Genomic DNA, 21,016 nt, shown 5'->3' on the forward strand with positions numbered 1-21,016 from the left:
GCTGCAGCCCCAGCCAAGCTGAGGTGACAGAAACACCAAACTGAGCTCTCTGACAAAAGGGGACTCAGACCTGAACACCTGAGCTCTGCACAGGGACTTGCCAACAGTGCCCCCATCGCACCTGCCCAAGGCCTGCACTACTAAACATCACTAACCACCAGCTTTTTAACCCTGGCCCAGAGGGTGATCTTGGAATTTCTTGACACTGCAGAAATTTCCTCTTGAAAGGTTTCCTACAGCTGCAGATTTCACTGCAGCTCTTATCCTGTGGCTTTTCCAGCAGCAGGAATGGCTTCAAGGAGTGACTCTGCTCAGGCTCTGTGCTGCAGTCTTTCACTGAGTTCTTGTGCATTACCATCCAGATCCCCCAAAATCCACTGATTTTATTTAATCATCTTTAACCCCCCCATTATTCCAGAGATATAAACCAGAATCCTTCTCATCAAGAGATCAGTCGTGTACCCAACTCTGAAGTTAAACTAATTCCTGCTGGGAGATAAATTATCCTCTCAAGCCATATAAATGAGAGAACATCTCTCTATAGAATGCCTAAATAGAAAGCAAAAAAACACCCCAAAAAAAACTCCAACAAGGATGTGGTCTGTGGAATTACTTCAAGATAAAAAGAGATTAAACAGAACCTCGATTATTCCGTCAAAAACTGACAAATAAATACAGTAGTTAGCAAAGTTTTGGTGCAAAATTTGTTCTAGATTGCAAGAAATGATAGGGAAAAAATGTAATAGACTGTAATATTACTGTGTAGATTTTTGGGTTCTTTTAAAATAATGGCAGTAAGATACAGCTCAGGCATTAAAAACTTACCAGGGCAATAAAATAATCATGACTGTTCTGATCAGTGTCTAAAATCTGCCGAGTGCACTACTGATGTTGGCATTATTTTCATGGATGATCCCCCAAGTTATTTATGATATTAAGTTGTAAAAAGCAACTATTGTTATTGTAATTGTTTTTCCTTTCCAATCTCAGTCAATAAATCTGCAATGCATTTTTATTTCCCCTACCATGCCCTGCCTGGCAGCTACCACTACAACCCCAAAGAAAACATTTCTCTACCTCAGAATCTTTGAGTCTCACATAATTAGATGGGAAAACTCCTGATTTATCACCCAGCGTTCCCGTCCACCAGTCACCATCTTTCTTTGTCACCAGGATCAGGTCACCTTGTTGGAAAGTGAGGTCTCCCTGCTCCGAGCTCTCGTAGGTGTACATGGCAATGTACTCTGGAAAAGGGAATACAGCACATGGAAAACTCCTGAGACACCCCCTGGGATCCCCTGCAGAACCTCGTTCATATCAGGGCTAGGCACAAGGCAAATGTATTATTTATTACTCATAGAAACATCAATATCTCATGAATAAAACTGTATCTGTCAGAACTGAAAAGGATCTATCAAAAGGCTGCCTCGGGGGGTTTGTATATGATTTGCCATTTTAATTAAAATGTACATAAATCCTTTATTTAGATATTAAACATGTTTCCCAGTGGTTTCTGGGTTGTGCTGATGAGTGGGATTTTCAGAGTTAGGGATGCAAAGTGTACACACCTTAAAAATCACCTTCTGCACATGAGCTTTTCTGCAGCCCTCTCAACAGAAGATGTTGAATCCCTGCTCTATTGTTTCTCAAAACCACAGCTTTTTTGAAGTGTTTAAACAAAAGCTGTGTTCTTTTTAATACAAACACAACACCACAGATATCCCACCCGGGACAAGACTCTGCATGCCCTCAATTCCTTCTCCTCAAACACCAGGAAAACCCCAACAGGGTGCTCTTTAAGGTCCCTTCTGCCCCAAACCAGCTGGGATTCTATGGAATAACTACTGAGCAGAGCAGCTGTACTTTGAAAGAATGGATTATCTCCCTTTTCTCTGCTGCTCCCTCCTTTTAGTTTCTGTGGTGCTCAGGCCAGACACAAATTAAATGCTAATGTCCCTAAAACTGTACCTGGAATTGCAGTTAGAACCTTCAGGTGTGCTGTAGGGACCACACACAGGTAACCTACATTTAGACTAATTGATCTCTTCTGCCTGTGATTTAATTAATTACCTCTGAGCTGCCTCTGCACTGGAGGGGATTAAGAGTTAAGGCAGCTCAGGTGGGGACATTCCCCTGCAGCTGAAGGGTGGCAACAGCCAGGAATTCCCCTTTTAAAACCCTTCAGAAAAACATCTGTGAATTCTGAGCCTGTGCCCCAGGCCCCAGCTTTAAAATGGAGCTGACCATAAAGATCCCAGTATTCCCTAGTGACTGGCAGTGCCCTCATTAAAAGCTCTAATGAAACACTGGGAACGAGCTTTGGGGGAAATGAAAATATTTACCAATTCCTGACACCATGGACACATGGACCGAGGTGCTTACTTGGCCCTCTGTGAAAACCCATTCTAGATCAGAAAAGGTTACCAAAATAATGGCAAAAAAAAAAAGAGAAATATTGGAAAAAGTACAAACTACAAAATGCATTTTCATCTCTCTTATTTTTTGTACTTTTCCCAGTATTTCTATTGGATGTGCTCTTATCTTTTGTAGTTTGTACTTTTCCCAGTATTTCTATTGGATGTGCTCATATCTTTAGTAGTTTGTACTTTTCCCAGTATTTCTATTGGATGTGCTCATATCTTTTTTAGCTTGTACTTTTCCCAGTATTTCTACTGGAGGTGCTCATATCTTTTGTAGTTTGTACTTTTCCCAGTATTTCTATTGGATGTGCTCATATCTTTTTTAGCTTGTACTTTTCCCAGTATTTCTATTGGATGTGCTCATATCTTTTGTAGTTTGTACTTTTCCCAGTATTTCTATTGGAGGTGCTCATATCTTTTTTAGCTTGTACTTTTCTCAGTATTTCTATTGGATATGCTCATATCTTTTGTGATATGTGAAATTATTCCTTCTCTATACACAACATACAAAAACTGTTACTCTAAAAAGAATGATTCGAAATTATTCTAGAGGCAAACTGATTAGCTCTTGGATTTTAAGACCACTTGAAGAGCACAATCTGCTTGCTGATTTTGGCAAAAAAGCAGAGTTCTTGTGTTCAATCCAGAGTAAGAGGCTGCCAGGCCAGCCAGGACTCACCTTCCCCTGACACCGCTGCCTTGGCTGCTGGGGATGCTACCCTTTTCAGACTAGCAGGACTTTCTGAGGAACCAGAATCCATGCTTTAGAAGAAAATAATGGTTATTGAAGAAATTCAATCTCTTCAGAAAAATTATTATGACATTTCAAATACAAAATGCCCGTGCACCCCCAAGCAACTCCCTGGGTTTTAAAAGAAGAGACAGTAAATGTGCAAAATAAAGCTTTGAATCCAGTGATCTGTCATGGTCACATTTAAGCAACTGCCTTAAATACAGAACTTTCTGCATCTCCTCTTTTTCCTCAGGAAAAAAAAAAGATCTAAAATCATTCTCAATTGTATTCCTAATGCTAATGTTGCCTTCAAAATACAAAAAAATGAGATTTTAAATGTTTGATCCTCCAAGAATAATGAGAAGTGATTTAGATTTGAGGAATACCTTTTAATTTTGGGCAGAGAGGAGCTCTGACTTACACAGCTGTACTTCAGAAAGTCCAGTACACTCATTTTTCAGTTGCAAGTCACATAAAATTAAGAAGGTTAATTAATCTTTTGTTGGTGAGGCAAGACCCGAGGAGAACTGAGGTCAGTATTCTTATTCTCTTATTTTTATTCTTATTGAGGTCAGTCTTCTTATATCTTAAATTTTTATTTTCTTATATTATAATTAATTATTTTCTTAATTTCTCAGTTGAGAAATTGAAAAATTCTTAAATTTTCAGGGTTGGAAGTCAAAACCCTCCAGATAAAAACAAGGTCCCTTTTACAGGGTAAAACTTTAAAATTCAGTGGTCCAGCTCCTCCTATTTCCTTCTACCCGAGTACAGAAGTGAAGGACAGGAAAAGCAAACAAAATACCTCGTGGACTTCCGAATGGGGCCTGAGATGAGCTTGACGTAGGATTTGGGGAACCAGCCCTTCTGGCCCTGCACCTCCCCAAACCACCACATGTCCTGCTGCTCCAGCACGGTGATCACATCGTTCTTGTTGAAGTTCAGGTGGTTGTCTTTCTTTGCTCTCCAAGGATACAGAGCCTGGGCCTGAAGCCCCTCCACTTTTTCACCCTTCAGAAAGAAAAACAGGAGTCAGTCATGCTCCACCTTCAGCAAGAAAGCTGCTTAAGGAATTACATCCTCAGGCTGCTTAGACAGCAACAAATACAGACTGTCTCTCAACTAAAGCAACAGTTAAACTCCCAAAGTAATTCCAGAAATGTGTACAGTCCTCCTGCATTTCTGTCTGTTAATACATCAGGAATGCAAGGCAAGATTAAAATAATTACTTTTATTTAAGATCCACATGTCATAAACCCTTGTGAAGCTGCTTTGGCAGGACTTCTAGTCCATTTTATGGAAAATGATGCTTTGCTGCACTTTATTCATTGCACATTCCAATTTCTTTTTGCTCTGAGGTAGATGTGTAGCACTTCCCAGAACACATGAGCTCCCAAGAACAGTTTGTTGTTCCACTGAGAAAAAGGAAATGCCTGAAGAGAGGGACAGAATTTAGCTGGGAAGCTTTGCCATTGCTATTCCACTTAAACCACTTGGGAGTGAAGGTTGTCAGGGGAGTGAAGAAAGCCCCAAGGAAATGACCCAACCCTGCACCACCAAAATCTAAAAAAGCCATCCCAGACCAGCACACCAGAGGCTGCTTTGTGTTAAATCCTGCCCCAGATATTGGCAATGGATCAAAGATCCAGAGAATGGCATGGGTTGGGAGGGGCCTCACAGCCCACCCAGTGCCACCCCTGCCATGGCAGGGACACCTCCCACTGTCCCAGGCTGCTCCAGCCCCAGTGTCCAGCCTGGCCTTGGGCACTGCCAGGGATCCAGGGGCAGCCCCAGCTGCTCTGGGAATTCCATCCCAACCCCTGCCCACCCTGCCAGGGAACAATTCCCAATTCCCAATCTCCCATCCAACCCTGCCCTCTGGCAGCGGGAGCCATTCCCTGTGTCCTGTCCCTGCACTCCCTGGAAATTGTCTCTCTCCAGGTTTCCTGGGGCTCCTCCAGGCCCTGCAAGGCCACACTGAGCTCAGCCCAAAGCTTCTCCTGTGCAGGTGAACAATGCCAGCTGTGCCAGCCTTTCCTCCCAGCAGAGCTGCTCCATCCCTCTGCTCATCCTGGAGCCTCCTCTGGGCTCTCTGCAGCAGCTCCAGCTCCTCCCTGGGCTGGGACGGGGCTGGGGCAGCTCTGCAGGTGGGACCCTCCCTGCCACCCCTCCTGGAGGTGCTCACTATGTCACATCAGGTGAGTGTGTTAATGCACAGGCAAGGTTCACACTTTGCTCTCCACGCCTTTGTGGTGGCTCAGAGCAGGTGGGTGAGGCCAGGAGCTCACCTGGCCCAGCACAGGGGACGGGGACGAGCCGGTGACAGTGGCGGGGGTGAAGGCCGAGCGCTGCCGGAGCTGCCCCGCGCTGGGCACGGTCAGCGAGGGCTGAGCCGCCCAGGCATCCCAGTTATCACTCTCTGCCTTCTCACTGGTGTTTGCTGGCCAGCTGGAAAGAAACAGAAAAGAACAATGTGATTCCTACTGTTTTTAACAGTAGGAACAAAAAAAAAAAAAAAATCCACACAGAACCAATATTTCAGCATTCCTCATGAATTTCTTTTCCATGAGTATCCAGCTCCAGCACCTTAACTCCAGGTGCAGCAGTGCAACTGAACGCTGGTTAACCACTTGAACAACTTCACCTTCAAAGGCAACCCCCAAACTGAGCTCCTTGTCCTTGCCACTGAAGGACAGGGTTTTATCTCAATTCTTAGCTGTGTCCCTACGAACAGAAGTTCAAGCAGTGCATGCTGCATTACACACAGTGGAAACAGAAATAAAAACAATCCATCATGCTTTCCAAAACTGGTTTGAAACCTTCCCCTCTGCACATCACTGACCTCTCACATCCCTTTCCTTTAGACACACAATCATGGAATGGTTTGGGTTTGGAGCTCAGAGCCCACCCAGTGCCACCCCTGCCATGGCAGGGACACCTCCCACTGTCCCAGGCTGCTCCAGCCCCAGTGTCCAGCCTGGCCTTGGGCACTGCCAGGGATCCAGGGGCAGCCCCAGCTGCTCTGCGCACCCTGTGCCATCGAGATATCAGTTTATAAATATGGACTTCATGGTCAGAGAAGGAATTGCAGTTGATAAGTGCCCAGTGTATTGTGATTCCCAGGGATGGGCACGTGTTCCAGTTCCAGCGGGTTTGCTAATGCTGTGATCAGGAATTAAAGCACCTTTTCATGTCATCTCTGCCATTAGCATATGATACATAACAATAAGCAAGTTGGAAGCCTTCAATAAGGCTTGGTGGATGCAAATGTAGGAGAAAGGGATTTAGGAGGTGGCAGTATCTGAAGGGGCTCCAGGAGAGCTGGAGAGGGATTGTTCCTTAGGAAGAGGAGTGGCAGGGCAAGGGGGAATGGGTTCCCACTGAAAGAGGGAATTTCAGTGGCAGACGAGGATGGAATTGTTCCCTGGCAGGGTGGGCAGGGGCTGGGATGGAATTCCCAGAGCAGCTGGGGCTGCCCCTGGATCCCTGGCAGTGCCCAAGGCCAGGCTGGACACTGGGGCTGGAGCAGCCTGGGACAGTGGGAGGTGTCCCTGCCATGGCAGGGGTGGGATGGGATGAGCTTTGAGGTCCCTCCCAGCCCAAACCAGTCTGGGCTTCTGTGATTCCAAGGAAGTGAACACCTTGGGATTTTCCCCCTGCCCACATCCTCACATGGGGATGTCTCCTGCTCATGCTGTGCCCAGGCAGGTGTGATGGGAGCAGCCCCAAATCCTACAGGGCTGCAACTCGACCTGATTCCTACATCTGGGGAGCGGAAAGCATCTTCCACTCCCCAGAAGGTGTTTTTAGTTTGCACTCTGGCTCTGTGCTCAGTGCCAGTTCCAAAGGACCCCACACACTGAGGGGCTGAGCAGCACCCAAACCTACGTGGAGCTGAAGTCTGCCCAGTTGTTGGCTGCTGCAGGAGCCTCTGGAGGGGCAGGGGCTGCCAACGGGGTGGAGGTTTCCTGCACAGACACTTTGGGAGCAGCAGAGGGCTCGGCCACGGGCTTGGCAGAGGCTGGAACTTCACTGTCCGGAATCTTCTCTGCATAGTTTGCAGGGAACCATCCAGTTTTCCCCTTCAGTTCTCCACCAAGCCACCCTGGCTCTCCAGTCTGGCTTTCATCCACCTGCAGACACAGGAAGTCAGAGAGTTAACACACACATCCTGCAAATGGGAATTTTACTGAGAACAACGCACATCTCCTCTGCAGTAATGAACTTTTTGCAATGCAAGAGGGCTTGACAATTGTTTTTTCCTTTTCTTTCCATACTGAAATCACTAAACCATGGAATGGTTTGGGTTAGCTCAAACCTGTTCTACTCCACCCCTGCCATGGCAGGGACACCTCCCACTGTCCCAGGCTGCTCCAGCCCCAGTGTCCAGCCTGGCCTTGGGCACTGCCAGGGATCCAGGGGCAGCCCCAGCTGCTCTGGGAATTCCATCCCAGCCCCTGCCCACCCTGCCAGGGAACAATTCCCAGTCTCCCATCCAGCCCTGCCCTCTGGCAGTGGGAGCCATTCCCTGTGTCCTGTCCCTGCATCCCCTGGAAATTGTCTCTCTCCAGGTTTCCTGGGGCTCCTCCAGGCCCTGCAAGGCCACACTGAGCTCAGCCCAAAGCTTCTCCTGTGCAGGTGAACAATGCCAGCTGTGCCAGCCTTTCCTGCCAGCAGAGCTGCTCCATCCCTCTGCTCATCCTGGAGCCTCCTCTGGGCTCTCTGCAGCAGCTCCAGCTCCTCCCTGGGCTGGGACGGGGCTGGGGCAGCTCTGCCTGAGGACAGGGGCACAATCCCAATCCCAATCCCTTTCCTGACCCCAGCTGGGGGCTCAGCCCGGGGCAGGGATGGATCCCCGGGCTCCTCAGAGGAGCTGCTGCCAATTTCCTTAGCCTCGGGCCATTTGGTGACTCTGTGCCTGCCAGTGGAATTTGCCTCCACCCTCCCCCTCCCGGTGCAAACCCATCCCACATTCCTGCGGGTTTGGGGTCCCCTCCTCGTCTCTCAGCCCCTGGCAGCCCAAGGCAATCCCAGAAATGACGGCGCTCTGTGCTTGACCGGTTCCATGTGCTTTTCCTGCAGTGCAGAGCAAAATTCCCACTGCAGCAGAGATGGGAAAGCAGCAGGGTGGGAGAGGGAAGGGCACAGCTGAGGGGGGATCTGGGAAAAAGGGATTAAAGCACCGAGGGGCTGAATAATCCACACAGGGATCAGTGACCCCAGCTGGACTCACTGCAATCACCACACAGAGGAAACAAACAGCACTGCAAAGGCAGATCTGGGTTGTGGAGATGCTCTAAAAAGTGCATCTTTGAGGAGAGCCCCAGGCTTACAGAAACCACTGGGATTCTTCAGGCATAAGGAAAAAAAAAAACAAAACAACCACAAGGTTTTAGACCCATGCAGTTAATGGCTCTTCAGGAGAGGATGTGAAGCTGCAGTAATTCTAAAACTGCCTGTGAGGATACAGATCTCTGTTTATTCAACCCAATTAAGTTCTCTATGCACACTCATGAAAAGGCACTTTGAAGGATAATTTAAACTTCATAATTCATTTCAGCTCTGGCTTCTTCTTCATCTAAAATACAAACCACATCTGGTTTTGCATTACCATACTGAAATTTTATATAAATTCCTTTGAATCTTTTTAAAGCTAGTTTGTTTCAATTTCCTTTAATTTTTACACCCACCATCCACAAGTCCCAACAACAATCCCAGATTATTTTTTCCAAAATACAACCAGACTTTAAATGCACACCTGAATAGTGAATTACAGTGTGTGGGAGGCTGTTTTTATTTATTCAGCTGTACTTTAGAGCCACAGCTGACAACTCCTTAGTTCTGTGGATCACAAAGATTGACTCCAATTCCATCAATCGATAACCAAGAAATCTGATGAGAAACTGTCATTAGAATTCAATGTAGATTTTTTCAGGAAGAATGTCTGTCCCCACACAAAAGCTTGGTTGAGCTATAGCCAGGATTAAAATCAATCTCAATTTACAGTGGAAGAAATTTAAAGTACATTGGAAGGATAAGAGAATGAAAAAGTGGGAGAATTAAAAAGCCAGAGTAATTGTGGAATCCATGGCTCCGGACCCAGAGGTGCCACAGGCTCTTCCCAGCAGTCAGGCAGAGCAGAGCCCTCCCCAGACTGGCAGAGCCTTTTCCTTCCTGCATAAATCCTCCTCCTCCTGGTTCCCTCAGCCAGGGCTCGGGGCTGGTGTTCACACGCTTGGAAAGAACATTCCCAGGCGCTGGGAAAGGCCCAGCTCCAGTGGCAGAGCGAGCTCTGCAAGCCCATCCCAGGCAGGATTCCAGGCAGGATCCCTGCCCTGGACCCCAACCCAGCGCTATGAGTAGTATGGATAATTCGCGCCTACGAAGTGATACATGGGTAGAAGCTTTATATGATTAAAATACAGACATCCAGCAGGCGAGCCAGGGCAAGGGCGCTGCCGCAGGGAGGTTGAAACCATTGCCGAGAAGGCTTCAATTGCAAGTTAATACATGTGGCTGGCTCGGAGACTGGGAGACAGAGACCGGCTGTTTCTTGAGATGATCTAGGAACTCCCAGGCATGATCGATGATCAACTGACAACTGCCTGAGATCGGGATCGCTGGAACCCCCGGGCGATGCACCTCTATGCCGGGTTCCGTAACTCCGACACCCTGACTCCGTCACCCAGACTCTGTCACCTTAACTCCGACACCCAGACTCCGTCACCCTGACTCTGTCACCTTAACTCCGACACCCTGACTCCGTCACCTTGACTCCGTCATCCTGACTCCGTCACCCTGACTCCGTCACCCTGACTCCGACACCCTGACTCCGACACCCTGACTCCGACACCCTGACTCCGACACCTTAACTCAGTCACCCTGACTCCGACACCCTGACTCCGTCCCCTATGTGCATCGCTTCCCGGACCTCGGGTTGTTCAACCCGGTGCGGAGAAAAGAGACTTTATGAGTGTGTGGGACTTCGAATGGAAAGAAAAGGCTGATGGCGGAAATCCCGGCCTGGAGCAAGATAAACTGTATAAAAACTGTGAGGCACAGGAGACCCTCTGCTGGAGCGGTCGGACCTGTGTCTCAGCCAGCGCCGATCCCGGGCTCGGCGCTGTCCTTTTCTTTGTGGCTGGCTCAGACAGAATTTGATCGCTATAATAAAAATTGTTTTTTTCTTTTTGATTTGGCTGGGTCAATTTTTACCTATAACACCAGGATCCAGGAATTCCAGCCCAAAATTAGATCCCAACTCAGGAATTCCAACTCAGGAATTCCAGCCCAGGAATTCCAGCCCAGGATCAGAACCCAACCCAGGAATTCCAGCCCAGGAATTCCAGCCCAGGATCATATCCCAACCCAGGAATTCCAGCCCAGGATCATATCCCAAGCCAGGCATTTCAGCCCAAGAATTCCAGCCCAAGAATTCCAGCCCAGGATCAGATCCCAACCCAGGAATTCCAGCCCAGGATCCCAGCCCAGGGCTCTGGTGGCACCTCCTGCCAGGACCACTGGTCCAAAACGGGTCAGGATTTGAGTTCCAGTGTGGGAAAGCTCCACTGGTGTGCGGACAGTCATCCAAGGAGCAGGGATTTGGTGGGACAGGAAGCTGCCAGCTGGAGTTCAGCTCCACTGATGCCACCAGGCAGCCTCACCTTAACACTGAGCTTGGAAATTGCTCTTTTCCAGGGAAAGGCACCACTGGCACCTTTGGAAGCACAGGACAAACACGGGAGGGCTGGGGGAGGAGCCAAAGGCAGCATCAGAAGCAAACCCTGGTCCAGGGTGTCTGAAGCACTTTTGATAACGAGCTGGGCTGGGTTAATTTGACCCCTGGTGGGCTCAAAGCCAAGGACGTGCAGGAGACCCAGCTCTGGTGGGGTCAGCGGAGCCCCTGAGGAGCTCCCTGGCAGCACTTACCCACTCCCTTTTCACCTCCAGGGGAAGCAGGGATGCAAAGCAAGGCATGGTTACAGCACAGCTCAGCACTGACCCCAGCAGCTGCCCAGAGCAGCCCTTTAACCCTTCCTGCAGGGCAGCAGAGCCCCCAGGAACCGCTGTGATTATGGTCAAAATCACTTCAAAAAGGGCAACTGAGAGGAGTTACCCTGCTGGGGCTGAAGGGGTTAAAATTGAGTCCATAAACAACAGCTAACAAGACTCAGATGGCCTCAAAGTCTCCATTTAAAATACATGCAGTGCTCCTTAGGATCACATATTTTGGGGGGAAATGTTATTTCCCTGCAAATCTCTCTTTAAAAATTATCTCAGCGCTCTTCAGAATTGTGTATTTTGGGAAAAATGTTATTTCCCTGCAAATCTCTCTTTAAAAATTATTTCAGCGCTCCTTAGAATCACACATTTGAGGGAAAATATTATTTTCCCTGCAAGAACAGAGATAAATATGTGCAGAACTGCCTAGAACCACATATTTTGAGGAAAATATTATTTTCTCTGCAAATCTCTGTTTTAAAATGTGTGAAATGCTTCTTAAAATCACAGCTTTTGGGAAAATTGATATCCTTCCAGCAAGTCTGCCTGACAGTGATCACTCTTGCAAACAGAATGACCTGTAAATCCAGGCCAGCCTCTATTTCCCAGGAAAACAAGGCATCCCAGCAGCCTCCAGAGTCTCCTCTCCAACACCATTTCCTGCAGCTTTACAACCTGTTGTATCCTCACTCAGAGTCCTCAGCAGTGACACCGAGCCAGGATTCACTTTGGATTTTCCAGAAGCCCTTTCCAAGGCCACAAACACCCAATAAGTAAAAAGCCAAACCAACCCCAAAAGGTTCAATTTCCCAGAACAGGTTTTTTAAAAAAATAATAATTACAATTTAGAGGATGCTACAAAATGTATTTTTACAAAATCCACAATTACTAAATGGAGCTAAAATGTAAAAGCTCTTAAAATCGATTCTGTTGGGTGGAACACTGTTGAGAATACACTTCCCCCAGTGCACAATATTTAAGTATTCCCCCAGGAATTTTTATTCTGTATGTTAAGAACATACTAATGATTAATTAGTACTAATATCCACTTAATCCCTGCAGCCATTAACCAGGGAATTAAAACTTAGAGAGACAAAAGCAAACCTTGCTTCGGAGTTTGACACAACCCACTGACCACATCCCTGAAAAACTGGAAATTATTCTCTACCAACACACCTGCAACCAGATTTTTGGGATTTGAAGTTTCCTTTCTTGCCATATAAAACTGACCCCAGCCATGGCAGAAGCTGAAGGCTTTTCCCAGGGAATATCCCAAGCCCTGCTTACCATGACGATGTCTCCAGGCTGGATGGTGATCTCATCGTGGCTTCTGGATTCAAAAGGATACAGAGCTCTATAATACACTATTTTTACATCCTCCTGAGCAGAAATGGTTAGAGGAGCTTTCTCTGAGCAAAGGAAACAAACACACAGATACAGAGAGAAGAAATCAAACCACCTGATTTTTAAACATTTGGAAAATGGGGTGGAAATGGAGACGAGAGTCACCAAACCCGGCAGGGTCTGCAGAACAACTTTATCCCCTTTTTACACAAGGGAAATCTAAAAATTGATTATTTAAATACATTTTTCTTTTTATTTACTCCTCTTAACAACAGGGAAAATCATAGAAGCACAGAATGGCCTGGGCTGGAGGGACCCTAAAGCCCACCCAGTGCCACCCCTGCCATGGCAGGGACACCTCCCACTGTGCCAGGCTGCTCCAGCCCCAGTGTCCAGCCTGGCCTTGGGCACTGCCAGGGATCCAGGGGCAGCCCCAGCTGCTCTGGGCAGGATTTAGTTATAAAAGTGATGCAGTCCTTTGGACAAATATTTAAACCAGCTTTACATTCCCAAACAGTTCTCGTGCATATCCAAGCCACTTAAGAGGGAAGCAGGATTCCCAATAGAGGCAAAAATCCGGATACAATGCACGGAAAAAGCTCTCAGCTGAAAGTGAATGTGTGGAGAGCAAAAAAGGGGGATTAAATCTTAAATTTCAGGTCATTGGTCAGTGAACAAAGGAAGGCAGGAAAGGAAAAGGGTGACTGAACAACATATTGGTCCTTCTCTGAAAAATCCCAAGGCATGTATCGCAGACCAAAATAAGAACAACAGAAATAGTTTTGACATCTTGCATCCAGCTCCTTGCAGCTGAGATCCCCCTTCCCTTGCCCTGCAGTCTCAGAGCTGTGCTTGCCCCTCTGCCTTTGGGGAAGAGCAGTGATGCTTAACAGAACCTTTTTTGGAGCCTGGAGCTCAATCCATGCATTAGTTACTTTAACAAGACTCCCAGTCCAGCCCTGACCACCCCCTTGTTCTGTGTTAAATGGGAAAAGAGAAGAGAACTGAGCTGTCCCAGAGCATTCCCGGCTGCTGGACCCTACCTGCGTTGGACCACGGAGCCTGGCCGGGCTTGTTGGGCTCCTGGTGGGGCTGGAAGAGTTTACTCAGCTTCTCCTGCATTTCTTGTTTCCCCTTATCCTCACTTTCCTTCTTCTTGGGTAGTTCTTCCCTTTTCTGCTTCTCATCTTCCTGGATTTTTTTTTGCCACTGTGGTTCTTCCTCTGGCTGTCCCCGCTCCAGCCGCGGTTTGTCCCGGTCCTGGATCCTCCTGGGGGACAATGGGGACAACAGAGCCACTCAAACCAAAGCCACCAGAGCTTTTGGGTCATCTCCAGTACCAAGTGTCCTCTCTAGGGCTTTTCCATGCCCTAACTTTATTTTGGTGAGTTATCAATCACTCCCCAGCATCCCCTTCCACTGGGAATGTTTCCCAGAAACCACAAACGCAGGGAATGGTTTGGGTTGGAAGGGACTTTAAAGATCCAACCCAAGGTAAGACTTCAAACAGGCAAATCAGAAAGAGAAAAGCAGGAATCAGAACATGTGGCCATCCTTTTCCTCATGCTGAGGGCCAAGGAGGAGAGGTATTTGCAACTTTTACACAGCACTCCAGAGAATTATTGGGAATGTTTCCTATTCCCAACCACCAGAGTTAACAAGTCCTTCCCCTCCACCAGAGGACAAGACACCAAGAAAAGAATAAATACTCTCTGCTGGAAACAATTTGCAGCTCTGAAGATCTAAAGGATGCCCAGTGTGCTCCAGTCTGTTCCATGGCCTATTCCACTCCTCGAATTCTTTCAGATTTAGAGACAAATGCCTGGGAAGCAGCTGCTCCTCACACACTTGGTGTGTTGCAAAGAACAGACCTTGTCCAAGGACGATGTCAATTCCTGACCAGAAACAGTGTCAGGAAAAAAACTAATTCATGGAATCCCAGAATCCCCAAACCTCTGGGGCTGGAAAAGCCCTCCCAGCCCATGCAGTCCCACCTTGTCCCCAGCCCAGAGCTCTGAGTGCCACCTCCAGGGGACACCTGCAGGGATGGGCACTCCAAAGCTCCCTGGGCAGCCCCTGCCCAGGCCTGAGCAGCCTTTCCATGGGGAAATTCCTGCTGCTGTGTCCAACCAATCCACTTCCCAAGCTTTAGAGGGTGGCACTAGAGGACACAAACCTCATCTGCATCCCTGGAAGTTTTGGGCAGACAGGAATGTTTTCCAGGAGATGCCAAGGGAGGTGTTACATTTAGGGCTCCACTAAAGCAGTTTGTTACCTCTGAGCTTCTTTTTGCTTTTCCAGCTCCACTGTTTTCCTTTCCTGTTCCTTCTGTTTCAACCTCTCAGCTTCCAAGCTCTTCTGCTTCTGGAGCTGTTGTTTGTTATGGATTTCTCTCAGCTCCTGGATTAAAAAAAGGCAAACAGGTGTAAAAATCCACTCTGTGAATCAGAACTGATGGCCCCAAAGAGATCCCTGTGAGGGGACAATGCCTGAGAGTGGTTGGGGATCTCTCAAAGTCACACTCCTGCCAAATGCAGATATTTCAGGTTCATTCCCAGGGTCTATAAACCACCTACTGTTTTCCTATTTTTATCCATTAAAGGGTTAGGAAACCAGAAAACCTTTAAATAGGACTCTGAAAAACGGACAAGGTTTAATCTGAACAGTCACTTCTGTTTTGTTTGTTGGTTTATGGAATCCATTTATTGAATTCCATACACAAATCTGCCCTCTGAGCTCTCACAACAGCAACTCTTAATCAGTTTCATTTGCCAATTAATGCTGATTTACTAAAGACCCTTCAGGGCTGGTTTATACACAGGAGTCTGAAATCCTTAAGGAATGTCTTTGGGATGAGTCATGGTACAGAGACCATTCATATATAAGTCAATTTCTCTTCAATTGCCTGAAAAAGTTGGAATATAAATAATAATAATAAAACCGTAATATTTTCCTCAAGATTTGTTTTCTGCATTAATACCTATTAACACAAATCCAACCTTTATCTGGAATTTCTTTGCATGACCTGGAATTTTGCATCTGAACTCCTCAGCATTACAGTAGAAAAGGGAAAATTTACCTATGACCACTGAGGATTTTCACTGAAAATACTTCACTTCAAAAACTGGTATCTTATCATGAAAATATGGTAAAGGTAAAACTGAAACAGTTAGTCCTGGAAGTATTTGGATGGTTTTTCAGAAATTCACAATCTACAAACCACAGGAAGTTTTCATTCCTCATGCACTGACCCAAATGAGAAAACTGCATAAGAAACAAAAAAAAAAAAAAAAAAAAGAAATAAAGAAATTGAAATGATTCAGACCCATTGGATAAAGGGGTGAAAATTTCAAAAGGGAAGCTGATTCTTGTGGCCCAGGTCTCAGTTTTATTTCATAAATGCTCCTCAATTTTAAATTCAATGAAAACTGAGCTCAGCGTCATTAAAGAGAGAATCAGTTCCCAGGGAAGCTGGAATTAAAGAGGCATTTTAAGAGGCATTTTAAGAATCATTTAAGTTTTCCACAGACATTTTAACACACTACTCCCTCCCAACATCAGCCAAGCTGATGTGCTGGGTCAGTGTTCTGTGACAGGCTTTTTCTGTGACAGAACTGTGTGTTAAGAAAATCAAACCTAGTTTACAGTGCTGGCACTAGATGGAGCATTTTTGGAGATGAAAAAATTCCATATACATCCCTTTGGGGTCAGCCAGGAGGAAACAAAGATGTGCTGGCCATCTCATGCAACACTGTTTTACCGAGTGGGAGGAAGAGCCAGCACCTCCCACAGCTCTACTGGAAACCAGTTGAGCAAAATTCTGCTAACACCTCAACAGCCAAGACATTTCCAGCTGGATGCTCAGCTCCTCCTGCACAGACACAGCTCCCAGCTGCACATTCCCCCTCCTCTGCTGCAATTCCAAAGACACCCCAAGGCTTTGCTCATTCCTGGACAAGGAATGCCTTACCTTAAAAGCAGAGAAATTGTTACCCTGCTATTTAAATGCAAACAGACCAACAAGGAGGATTTGAGGTGTTAAAACAGCCACATTCATGTTATTGAATAGGAATTACAGCATTTCAACATTCACTGCACACAGCCAAGTCATCTGCTACAAAAACCTTCATGGCAGAAGTGGAGTTGTTTTGGCCCTGACTGTGCCGTTTTGACAGAAAGACAACAGGACCTGGGATGTTCAGGGATTACAACCCAAGGTTTCCATCAGGTCTTCTCCCCCTGAGAGCAGCAGAGCATTTGATGCCAGAGGAAAGGACCCTGCAGTTCTGCGCTCCCTGAAGCTTTTCCAGAGCAACCCTCTCCTGCCCCATTCCCCAGCTCCCAAAGCCTCTGCTTTGGCCTTGGCAGACAATCCCTCCCTTCAGCCCACCCTGGGGTTGTTGGGCAAAGGAAGGGAGCTGCCACCCCTCTCCTGCCTGGAATCACAGATTACAGTGATGTGTAGGGATTCTTCCCATCCAAGTGTTTGCTTTTTAAAAATTCTGAGACTAGTGACCAAAACTGGCGATTTACTTAAAGCCTTGAAGTTCCAGATAAGCAAAAGACAAAAATAGCTCACTAGGGCTGTGCCCAAGTTGCAATTCAAGGCACACTCCTCAGGCAGGCAGAAGGATTTGATAAAAATCCAATGCTAAACTCTTCTCTCTGGTTTTGGTTTGGGGCTGGCAGCCCTCAGCAAACACTGCCTCAGTGAAACACTGCACACTCATCTGCTTAGGGAAAGTGAAGCACATAACTGGAGGAGGCTCCTCACTCAGAGAGAGCGGGGTCCTGCCTGAGCAGGCCATGGAGACCTTTGGGAAGGAGTGTAAGTGCTGGATGCAGCCCAGGAGGAGAGCCAGGCACTGCAGCATTGCCTCTTCCACTGCCACTGACTGGAAGAAAGAAATGCTGAGATGTAAAGAGGGCTGGGAGCAGGACTGCCCTGCTGACACTGACACACAGGCACCGACAGCCACGGGACACACGGACAGCACTGGGACAGCTCAGCCCGCTGGGGGTCACTGCTTTTGCCAGGCACTGGGAAAGAATTCTCAGCAAAACTACTTCACAAACATGAAATCAGTCCTTGTGTGCTTTTGGGCAGGAACAGCAGCAAGAAATTCTGGATTCTTCCATGTTATAAGAAATGGGCATTACGTCCTTGGAGCTGGGAGAGTCACTTTAGATCCAGGGACACTGGGGAGGAATTCTGTACCCTGAGGGTGGGCAGGGGCTGGGATGGAATTCCCAGAGCAGCTGGGGCTGCCCCTGGATCCCTGGCAGTGCTCAAGGCCAGGCTGGACACTGGGGCTGGAGCAGCCTGGCACAGTGGGAGGTGTCCCTGCCATGGCAGGGGTGGCACTGGGTGGGTTCTGAGGTCCCTCCAGCTCAGACCATTCCATGATCCCAAAATAAACAAGTGACCAGATCCATTTCATTGATACCTGCACCGATATTAATTATTAGATCTCTAGGCTGAGACTTTAAAAGTTTCACTCCTTCAACTGTAAGACACAAAGAAGTGGCCAAACTTTCAACCTTGTAACAAAGTCAGTCACTTCATAGCCAAACACAGCCCAATCCACCAGATAAAATGCCCCAAACCTCATTTGAAAGGATACCTGAGCAGCCAAACAAGCAGCAGAAATCTCCTGAAACCATGTGGTTCTACCTCAAGATATCCAATACCACAATTCAAATGACCTGATCTGAAACACTAATAGCATTTTCTAAGCCTGAAAGCTGTTGGTGGAAATGCATCAAATTGTAGGAATATTTCCTACTCCAAAGAACTCATCAGAAGGAACTGAAATCAGTTGTTTTGGAGAGATGACAAAAAGATCCAGCAGAAAAAAAAAATAAAATCTCATTTATCTCCCTAATCACTGCTATAATATTAAGACACACAGCAAAGATGATGTACTTTAACACTTGTATGAAGTATTCACTTATTACAGAACATAAAAACATGGAGACAAATCCAGAGTATCCTGTAAACTGCTGTGGTTTGGAAAAGTTGCCTGGTAAACTAAATTACCTTGATTAAATCCAGAGTTTGTAATTTATTTGTTTGACAAAAATGTATTTTAAAAAGGAAGATTTCCATCCTTCCCATCTTGACTTATATCCCTTAATTTACAAGAAACCTTTATCATATTTAGAACTCAGCTGTGGCGGAGTTGTTGAGACACAATTTGAAAAATTTCCCATTTCATTGCAAGCATTATCCAGCTGCCTGGAAAATGGATAATCACACAGGTGGCACCACAGGACACAGCCAGGGGCTGAGAACTCAACAAGTTCTTCTGCTATTTAGGCAAATTATTAATTTAGCATTATTTACAAGCCAACTTTTACCTACTGTCAATGTCAGTCACTTTTCCAGTGGTGGCTCCTAAAAGTTGTCGCAGATGTTTGATTTTTTTAGGTAATTGTATGTGAGAATTACGGGAGCTCATAATGACCTGGTTTGGAGTGATGTGATCACTGAGATACCATGTGATATGACAGAGGCATGTTCCCTGTGGGTGGAGAACTCCCACTTCACACAAATCCCAGTAAACCCAGGATTCCAGGAAAGCCTTCACTGGCCTTGGGCACAAAATTCCAGGGTGCTGGCACTGCCCAGGCTCCGCAGGGAATGGGCACGGCCCCGAGGCTGCCAGAGCTCCAGGAGCCTTTGGACAGCGCTGCCAGGGATGCCCAGGGTGGGGTGGTGGGGGTCTGGCACTGGGGGATCCCTGGGGGTCCCTTCAGCTCAGGACATTCCATGGTTCCATGAAGAACAACAGCCATGGAATCACTGCTGCACTCAGCAGCTTCTGAGTGGTTTCTCCACCCCTTCCATGCTGAGCCCACAAAAATCCATGTGCCTTTTCAGGGTTTAAAATCCAGTTATAAAATCCTCCAGGCCCCCCAAAATATGCCTTGCACATCTTGAGAAACTACAAAAGGGAGAAGTGTCAGAATTCAGCTCCCACTGCTCAGTTCCATAGTACAGCTGGGGCGGGAGCGTGTGCAGGGCAGGGAAGGGAGCTGGGAAGGGGCTGGAGAATTCCTGAGGGAGCTGGGAAGGGGCTGAGCCTGGAGCAAAGGAGGCTCAGGGGGGACCTTGTGGCTCTGCACAGCTCCTGCCAGGAGGGGACAGCCGGGGGGTCGGGCTGTGCTGCCAGGGAACAGGGACAGGAGGAGAGGGAACGGCCTCAGGCTGGGCCAGGGCAGGCTCAGCTTGGCCAGCAGCAGGAATTTCCCCATGGAAAGGCTGCTCAGGCCTGGGCAGGGGCTGCCCAGGGAGCTTTGGAGTGCCCATCCCTGCAGGTGTCCCAGCAGTGTGGGGTTGTGGCCCTTGGGGCAGGGTTTGGGGTGATGTTGGGGTGGCACTGGGTGATCCCGAAGGTCCCTTCCCACCCTGACAATTCTGGGATTCTGCGACTGCCCCTCCTCAACTCAGCCCATCCAAGAAAGTCCAGGAAGCTCAGCAAGGCAGAAATCCCCAGAGACAGCTCCTCCTGGCAGGTGAGCCCCAAAATCTCCTCAGGCCAGAGGAGACCTTCTGCTCTTCCCAAAGAAGTGTCTCCACAACTCCTTACCAATTGATTGAAACCAATTTTCCTGTTAAACTGCAAATCATTTACCTTTAGTCAAGGCATTCCTGGCACATGCTGATAAAACTGTGCTTAATGGGCAACTTCCATTTTTAATTATCATCAGCTCGTTATCTGGGAGGTGCAATCCTTCAATATTTAAAATTTAATATTTAAAAGACTGAGTTTTGGGTGACTGGTTTGTTGGTTTGGGTTTTTTTTTTTTGCTGCTGTCACAATGCCAAGACTGCTCACCCCTTTCCCATTTATGTTTAGGTAATTTATGATCAAACAAAATACAGGCACTAATTTTAGAATTAATATCCTCTGGTCCAATTTATCACTTTTAAAGGACTCCATTAAAAAAAAAAATAATACCCAAGAAGCACAACATGCTAAGATTATCCGAAACCCACATAGGGAGAAAAACCAAGCGAGGCTTAAACCTCAAGGACTAATTAAGCAAGGGTTAGACCATTCTATTTTCTTTCAAATATAAATTGTGCCCATTTTGTTTGTTCTGTGTCTGACTCTGCAGAGATTCTCCCCTTCCATCCTCCCTGTCTCAGACTGGGAGAGTCATCTTCAAATGATGAAGATGACTTCATCTTCCCCTTAAAAGAGGGGCTCACTTTTAATTGTTCCTGTAATTATTAATAACTCCAATTGAAACAAGCTCTTTGTTGCTTAAATTCAACCCCACCTCCCATCTTAAATTGGTTGATTTAATCCCAGTTGATCGACTTTCATAACAACTCCATTCATGTCTCAGTCACAGTTATTTTCCTGCTGAATACTTGTAGCACAATTTGTGACACCTTGCAGGAAATTGAGCATTTTTGGTCAGCTTTCAGGAGAACCCACCAGTGGAATTAGCAGATAAAAGTACTTGAACACTGGAATATTTTATGAAAAAATGAATGCTATTAAAA

General features: G+C 46.9%; 1 protein-coding gene across 4 annotated transcripts in view; it reads right to left on the bottom strand.

The window, feature by feature from the left end:
* ITSN1 (intersectin 1) overlaps positions 1-21,016 on the bottom strand; it is a 107,542-nt gene that overhangs the window by 31,935 nt on the left and 54,591 nt on the right. For all 4 annotated transcript variants that reach the window (XM_068179214.1, XM_068179209.1, XM_068179201.1 and 1 more), the window contains 8 exons: positions 14,774-14,898; positions 13,542-13,768; positions 12,442-12,563; positions 7,042-7,286; positions 5,442-5,601; positions 3,959-4,164; positions 3,100-3,182; positions 1,078-1,244 (listed from right to left, as the gene is read on the bottom strand). In XM_068179214.1, coding sequence (XP_068035315.1) covers positions 1,078-1,244; positions 3,100-3,182; positions 3,959-4,164; positions 5,442-5,601; positions 7,042-7,286; positions 12,442-12,563; positions 13,542-13,768; positions 14,774-14,898 — 1,335 coding nt within the window. The remainder of the gene's footprint in view (positions 1-1,077; positions 1,245-3,099; positions 3,183-3,958; positions 4,165-5,441; positions 5,602-7,041; positions 7,287-12,441; positions 12,564-13,541; positions 13,769-14,773; positions 14,899-21,016) is intronic.

The sequence above is a fragment of the Anomalospiza imberbis genome, chromosome 2 (genome assembly GCF_031753505.1).
Source record: "Anomalospiza imberbis isolate Cuckoo-Finch-1a 21T00152 chromosome 2, ASM3175350v1, whole genome shotgun sequence".
In the NCBI taxonomy this organism is placed as follows: Eukaryota; Metazoa; Chordata; class Aves; order Passeriformes; family Viduidae; genus Anomalospiza; species Anomalospiza imberbis.